Raw genomic sequence first — 7,755 nt, 5'->3', positions numbered from 1 at the left:
ATATTCCTTTCTCAGGCTTAGCTAGAGGGTCAGTTGCCTTCCTCCTTTGCCTCAGTCAGTAGGTGAAGAATGTTGGCTGGTTATTATTACATGACTCACTCCCCATCCTGCCCCAAATTGATGTTCTGCTATAGAGCTTTGGTCTTGAAGAGTGAGTGCACATCACATGTTGGTCCTCTGGGCTGTCCCTCAAGCAGATAAATTAGGTCAAAAATCTGGAAATGTAAATCTAACATTATATAACTGAATTAACTTTTATTGTCTAAGTTGGAGAGTTAGAAAATTTTGCTCTGTCATGTGTGGAAAGATTTTATATTCGGGTGGCAGAATAATCTCGGCTGTGGCCACTTAATAAGTATATACTTTTTCTCATCTGTGGAAGATGGGGTAATAATACCCATTTTATAGGGTCATTGAGGATTAGAAACAATTTTGTATAACAATCTATCATAATTCCCAGCATACAGTAGTCCAGTAGTGTGACTGATAACTAGCATCACTGTCATCATCATTATTATCAGCAGCAGCATTATCATAACGAGGATTGTGTAAAAAAGAGGTGTGTGTGTGTGTGTTTAATGTTAGCCTAGTGAGACTATACTGAATAGTTCATGCTAAAATATTGGCTATCTTCTTATAACTGAAAATTAAATTCTTCTCAGAATTATTAACTAATGCAGTTGTTAGTTTCCTCCTAGATTTCCCCTCCCTATCCAAATTTTAAGGTTGATGACATTATTTACAAATACCCAGCCATGGACTATTTGTTGTGGTGATGGTTCTTCATAAAAAAAACTTACTTTGATCTTAAATAAATCATTTAGTTGTTGCTTAGATGGATAATACTGACTAAAATCTAAGGAATATGCCAAGGCTGACACTTAGATATTAGTTGCAGCTCAACCACTCTATGTGCCACTTTTCGCCCTTTGTTATTTTCACCTGGGCCAAGGATCATTCTCACTCTTGCTAAATAAAGTGACACCAATGTCCAATTTCTGTCAAATGTCTTTCTGTCTCTAGACCAGAGGTTGGCAAACTAGGATCCATAAGCCACATGGGTCCTGCCATCTACTTTTGAGAATAAAGCTTTACTGGAACACAAGTGCTCTCTTCTGTTTATGTATTATCTGTGGCTACTTTGATCCTGCTTTGATCCTACAGTGGCGGAGTTGAGGAGTTGCAACAGAGATCGTGTGGCCCACTAAGTCTAAAATACCTACTATCTAGCCCTTTACAGAAAAAGATTGCCAATCCCTTCTCTAAATCAACAAAACCCACATTTTGGAACTCTGATGCCCCCACGGGTTGCTTGTTGGCCTGCTTCATCTCGACCGTTCTAACACTCTATGATGCTAGCTGTACAAGCTACCTTTGAACTTGTAAGATGAAAGTGGGAGGGGGGAGGAGCCAAGATGGCGGAGGAGTAGGACGGGGAGACCACTTTCTCTCCTACAAATTCATCAAAAGAATAACTGAATGCAGAGCAAACTTCACAAAACAACTTCTGATCGCTAGCTGAGGTCATCAGGCGCCCAGAAAAGCAGACCATTGTCTTCGAAAGGAGGTAGGACAAAATATAAAAGATAAAAAGTGAGACAAAAGAGCTAAGGACGGAGAGCCGTCCGGGGAAGGGAGTCTTAGGCGGCCTTGCTTGGGCTAGGGTCCGGGCCTGAGTGCCCTGAGGACAATCGGAGGGAGCTTCTGTGAGGTGCCAACTTGAACTGTGGGAGACCAAAAGAGAGAGAGAGAAAATTAACCGGCCGGAACACACTGCTGGCCGTTCGCAGAACAAAGGGACGGAGAAAGTCCCGAGAAGAGCTCGCAGGCTGCGGACCGGCCCAGCCCCGCCGGAGGCAGGGGGGAGGGGAAGGTCGCGGCGAGACACAGGGCGCAGGCACCCGACCGGCGCGGGCGGGGACTGGGGCTGGGGACGCAGAGGGCGGAAGGCGCGCGCACCCGACTGGCGCCAGCGGAAACTGAGACTGGGTCCGCGGAAGGGAGTGAGTGCGCCACACCTGGGGATAGCGCGCCCATCAAGCCCCTCGCTGCCTGGACCGTTCTGACGGGGAAGGCACAGAGAGCAGGCGCAGCTTTTCCTTCCGCGCTTTTGTGGAACACCCGAGGGCTGGAACCTAGCGCAGCGCGGGGCGCGCTCCATATAGAACAGCCGGGAGCCTGAGCAGCGCAGACGGAGAAAGCAGCGTCAGCCCCTCCCGGCAGCGCCAGCCCGCCCCCGCAGGGCCAGCCCCTCCCCGCAGCGTCAGCCCCGCCCCTCCCCGCAGCGTCAGCCCCGCCCCGCAGCGTCAGCCCCTCCCCGCAGCGTCAGCCCCTCCCAGCAGCGCAACGGAACTAGCTACCTGAATGAGTCCACCTCCGCCCGCCTGTGTCAGGGCGGAAATGAGGCTCTGAAGAGACCGGCAAACAGAAGCCAAATAAACAAAGGGAACTGCTTCAGAAGGGACTGGTGCAACAGATTAAAATCCCTGTAGAAAACACGGACTTCACCAGAAGGGCCCTGTAGATATCGAGAAGTGAAAGCTGGAATGAGGAGCTATCTGAAACTGAGCCGAACCCACACTGACCGCAACAGCTCCAGAGAAACTCCTAGATATATTTTTACTTTTTTTTTTCTAAGTAAGGAAAAAAAAAAAAATTTTTTTTCTTTTTATATTTTTTCTTTTTTATTTTTTCTCTTTTATTTTCCTTTAAAATTCCCTATTACTCCCCCATTACTCCTTAACTTTCATTTTCATAGATTTTTACGATTTTTTTAATTAGGGGAAAAAAAAATTTTTTTTTTCTTTCTTTCTTTTTATTTGTTTTTTTTTCTTTTTCTTTTTTTTTCTTTTTTCTTCTTTTTTTTCCTTTCCGTTTTCTCTTTTATTTTCTATTTTTCTTTTTCTCTTATTTCTTTTAAAGTCCTCTAGTACTCCTCTACTACTCTTCATTTTCATTTTCACTACACTATAACCTTACAAAAAAAAAAAAAGAGAAGCCCTATCTTTTTTTTTTTTTTTTTTAAACAACAACAACAACAAAAAACCACAGTTTACTTATCTTTTAGTTTTTCCAAAATTGAAAATATCAAGTCCTACTGCTAAGGAGAAAATAAACAAACAAATGAACAAAATCCGAGACCCCTCCCCCCTCTTCTCTTAAAGTCACAGAACACAGAAGGAACTGCAGTGGGACAGGTGGGTGCAGAGAACCAGGAGGGAGAGGATGGCAAGATAAACTCCCCCAATACTTAAAAAGCTGTTCAACAGAAACTGTGATAAATACAGGACAATGCAAGACAAGTAAAAACAAGGAGCAGCAGTGACGAGAGGCTGTGTTGTAGATGTGGCCTCCCTTCCTCTTCTCTTTTCTCATCAGGGTATTCTAGGCCCAAGGCATGACTTGCCCCTTCCAGATCTAAATGTTGACTCCTTTGAGCCTCCTTCTAGATTTCACTAGAAGCAGTACATGAGGCACAGCCATTCTTTCCTCATACATCAGAAAAGAAACAATGGTAATTTTGCTTCCACCATTGTACCATGTGTGAATTTGTAAGGAAGATGACACCGAGCCAGGGAGTATCACTGCTTCTTATGTCTTCCAAGGCAGCAGAAATACCTCAGAATCTACCCGAGGCAAGAAAGCAGGAAAACTCAGACGGAGATACCAGCCCGATCAGCCTATCTCACGTTGTATCACTTACACCATTAGCAAATTCCAAGAACCTTTTCTTGAGTACTGCAAAGATGTATCTTAAAGAGATGTGAGGAAGGTCATGGCAGGAGGGTAGGATGGAGGACTGAATCTGCTGGTCAAGAGCCATGGTACAGGCAGGCAAAGATCACTGTGTACCAATGTCTTGGAAATACAGCTTTGAGACATCAAAGAATAAGATGTCAGAAGCCAACAATGTCCTGGCAGAAGGTGACAGGAAGAGAGAGGAATGAAACGGTATTTATTAACAGCGGAAGCCTCTGCCCATCTTCAAGAACACCTCCTCCCTTGCCATCTGGATGGGGCCATTGGCACGTGTCCTGGTGGGCCTGGAATTCCCCGAGTAGCTTGGTCCACACAAATGGCCCCCTAAACCCATACACAAATGGCAAAACTTCAAAAGAAAAAAAAAAAAAGGAAAAATACAGTTTCTATGTCATGTAAAATTTTCAGGGATTGGCTGTAGGAAGAATGGAGCTGAGGGCCAAAGTTCTGAAATTACTTCCTCTTTTTCTTGGGAGGCGCAGAGCTGTGTCTGGAACCTCGGTTAGAGCCTCGGCCTGAACTGTGCACAGATGCCTTCCTCTTCCGGCTCATACTTCGACTCTGTTCTTCTTCTTCCTCATAGCGGCTTTCACGGTCGGCTTTTCGGGCTTCTTCCTCCAGTTCGTCCCAATCCTTTCCACTCTCTTCTTCACTGCCCAATGATTCCTTGGAATAATCTGATTCTTCAGCTTCTGATGAATAATCTTCATCACTGTCCTCCTCCTCTTCTTCATAGTCTTCCTCTGAAGGATTAAAAGTCTCATCTTCGATTTCAGACTCGGAATCCCCTTCCTCAGCATCACTCCCCTCACCCTCAGGTTCCAGGAAAGACCAGCCACCTTGTTCAAAGAAGCCCTCAGGGTCATCAACAATGGTCTTCATAATTTTAGTCCAGTTGAGGGACTGTACTCCTTCTGTGTATTTTAGGTCACAGGAATTTAACCATTCCTTGATGGGGTCAAGAGAGGCAACAGGAATCGCATTGATCATTGTCACTTTCTTGCTGTAGTCCTTGTAGACGATCACCATGTCAAAGTTCTTCAGGTGAAACTGGACTCACTCAAAGTGAATCAGCTCCACTTCATCCAACGTCACCACAAAAGGTGGCCATTCTGTAGCATTTACCAGCGCACTACTAGTAGGCTGAAGGAGGCAGGTACTCCTATAGGGAGCACCATTAAATCCCAAGTCCCTAAAAGGCACTTCAAATTCCAGTTCCTCCTTTGTTAGAGCCTCTACTTTTTCAATGAAATTTTTAAAGGCTGTTTTCAGTTTGTGCCTCATTTCTCTTTCCATCTGCTCAGCATAGAGGTCATCTCGGTCATGCATATGCTGATGTTTCCCCAAGTCTGTGGTGATCTCCCCGACTTCTGTGTAGAACTGCACATCTGTGTGCCGCTTCTTCCCAAACATGATGGTATTCTTGAGGTGAAAGTGCAAGACAATAATCATTTCCCCATCACATGGCTGGAACAAAGCATGCTTAATGTTATTGTACAAAATATCCACTTTGTCTCCTCGGACAGACGTGAAGCGAAAACCATTGACATGGGCCTCCAGTGAGCCTTGCATCCTCTTTTGGGCAATGTTTGGGTGAATGTACAGATCTTTCAGTTTGGGATTACTCCGGTTTAGATTGATCACCAGTGAATCTTGTTTCACAATGCCCTCCTTCTCTTTCTCTTCAGCTTCTCGAGTCTTATAACGCTTCTGCACTTCTTTTATAATTCGGAAAGCATTCTGAAGGTTCAAGGCTGGAACTGTCTGTTCTCCAGGTGCCTTCATATTTGAAGCTCGGTATGTAATTTCCTTGACAAAAGTGGCTTCTGGGTTGGGAAAGATGTTGCCCTCATTCCTGCCCAGAGCACTGCCTGGGCAATAGAAGTTGATTTGCAAGTAAGTATAATCTCCTTCCACAGACATACTTATATTCTTGATTGTGGCAATGTGAAAAGGTGTCGCAATGCCAAACACAGGCATTATTACAGTCTCGTATTTTTTTATCAATATAGATCTTCATTTCCCGAATGTGTGGTTCCTTAGGCATCAAAGATGGGTTTTTATAGGACACATTAGATTTACGAGCTTTCTGAATCTGCTGTTCCCCTTTTTGTTCAGTTAATCGCCTCTTTGCTTCCTCATTGAGTTGAGCTGCCAGTTCTTTTTGATGGGCTCTTCGCTTCTCTTCTGCAGTCATCTCATTTCGTGTTCTTTCCGTAAGTAAAGCTGCTCTGGAACCTCTTCCCAACAGGTCCTCAGCTTCATCTTTCTCCTCTTCCTCTTCTTCCTCATCCTCATTCTTTAGAAAAATCCCTACGTTCTTCACTTTCTTCTTCACAGAAGTGAGAACGGTAGCTGGGCCATCCTCATCCACAAGCACTGTGTCTCCAATGAACAGGGCATAGGTTTTCTCTTCTGGTTTCTTCCCTTCCTTGTTAGTCAAATCTGAGAATCCCAAATTGATGCTGAAAACCATCCCTTTCTTTAGTTTGTACTGATTTTTACTATTAATTACTAAAGAACCTTCACGGAATTCAATGCCCATTCCAAACCCTAGGTTTTTGGTAATTTTGTTCAGCAGCTCTGGCTTCTGCTTTTTAACCACATCCATGACAGCATTATATACATCACATATCTTCACACCATGTCTTAGTTCCTTTAGCAGCTCCTCTTGCAGCTGAAGCAAAAAGTTGTAATTTTCTTGAACCTCCTGCGAAGGATCAACCATCAAAGTGCAAACAAGGTTTGAGCAGTAAGATTTGAAGCGAATACCCATGGCACAGGTAATGGCCCCAAAATGCATATGATTCTTGTCACTCACTACACTGAACTTGAGGTTATAGTTGCCACCACTCTGAATGATAGGAGGGTAACACATTTCCACAGTAGAAGGGTCTGCCCCAGCTAGGTATTTTTTCTCTTCTATGGCCTTTTCCACAGACTCAGCCAGTTTGCTGTGTCGAACTTTCTCATCTGCATCAACTATTTCCATGACTCTTTCCTTGAAGAATTTGTTGAAGACCTCAGAGGTGATGCTAGCTGCTTTTTTCATTAGATTGAGCTCTCCATCCTCCTTTACAGCAATGGTATAGGCCACAACTGCACTGATGTCTATTTTGTCAAAGCCCTCTTTGTTGAGGCAGTCATTCCAGCTCTTCATGAACTCTCCTGGAAATTTGTCTTTGCTGAACACTCCGATCTTCTTGCCATTCTTGCTTTCTTTAATGGCTTCAATCATTTTGTCAAAGCTGCCCTTGTTACTTTCATTCTTTTCTCGTACGAGTAGTGTGATGGCAGGGGCTCCTTTAGCATTCTCATTGCCCTTAGTGTTGGCAATCTGTTTCAAGAACTCCACTTTTTTCTTGCTGGCCATAAAGATGATTTTGTCATCACAGAATACCATGATAGTATCAGTTAGTTCATAACCAAAGAGCCATGTCTGTAAGGCAGTTGATTTGGCATAAACAATTTCTTCATCAACACCCACTGATACAACAATGGCATCAACATTGGCATACTCATCTTCTCCTTTCCTCCAATTGCTGTACAGTCTCTTCACTCGTCGATAATAAGCGTCTTTGTCGAGAGTTACAGCCATAGCCACAGACGCCGCTTCTCGTCGGGTTCCGAGAATCACGCGAGGTCCCGGCTCCGCCACCCCTCTCCGAGAAGCCCTATCTTTAAACCGAAGATTATTCTCTCCCAATCTTGACTCTCTGTTTTCTACCTCAGAACACCTCTATTTCCTCCTTTCCCCTTCTCTTCCCAATCCAATTCTGTGAATCCTTGTAGGTGTCTGAGATACGGAGAACACTCTGGGAACAGACAGCTGCGTAGATCTGTCTCTCTCCTCTTGAGTCCCCCTTTTTCTCCTCCTGCTCATCTCTATCTCCCTCCTCCCTTTTCTCCTGTTCATGTAACTCTGTGAACCTCTCTGGGTGTCCCTAACGGGGGAGAATCTTTTCGCCATTAACCTAGAAGTTTTATTATCAGTGC

General features: G+C 44.4%; 1 protein-coding gene across 1 annotated transcript; it reads right to left on the bottom strand.

Moving 5' to 3' along the window:
- Window positions 1-3,940: 3,940 nt before the first annotated feature.
- LOC122706737 (FACT complex subunit SPT16-like) lies at window positions 3,941-7,424 on the bottom strand. The gene is given in 2 exon segments (XM_043922164.1): window positions 3,941-5,760; window positions 5,762-7,424. Coding segments are annotated over 2 exon segments (3,144 nt in total). The 5' UTR covers window positions 7,358-7,424; the 3' UTR covers window positions 3,941-4,212.
- Between the last annotated feature and the right edge of the window lie 331 nt (window positions 7,425-7,755).

The sequence above is a fragment of the Cervus elaphus genome, chromosome 13 (genome assembly GCF_910594005.1).
Source record: "Cervus elaphus chromosome 13, mCerEla1.1, whole genome shotgun sequence".
Taxonomy (NCBI): domain Eukaryota; kingdom Metazoa; phylum Chordata; class Mammalia; order Artiodactyla; family Cervidae; genus Cervus; species Cervus elaphus.
This window is presented reverse-complemented; position numbering and strand designations above follow the sequence as displayed.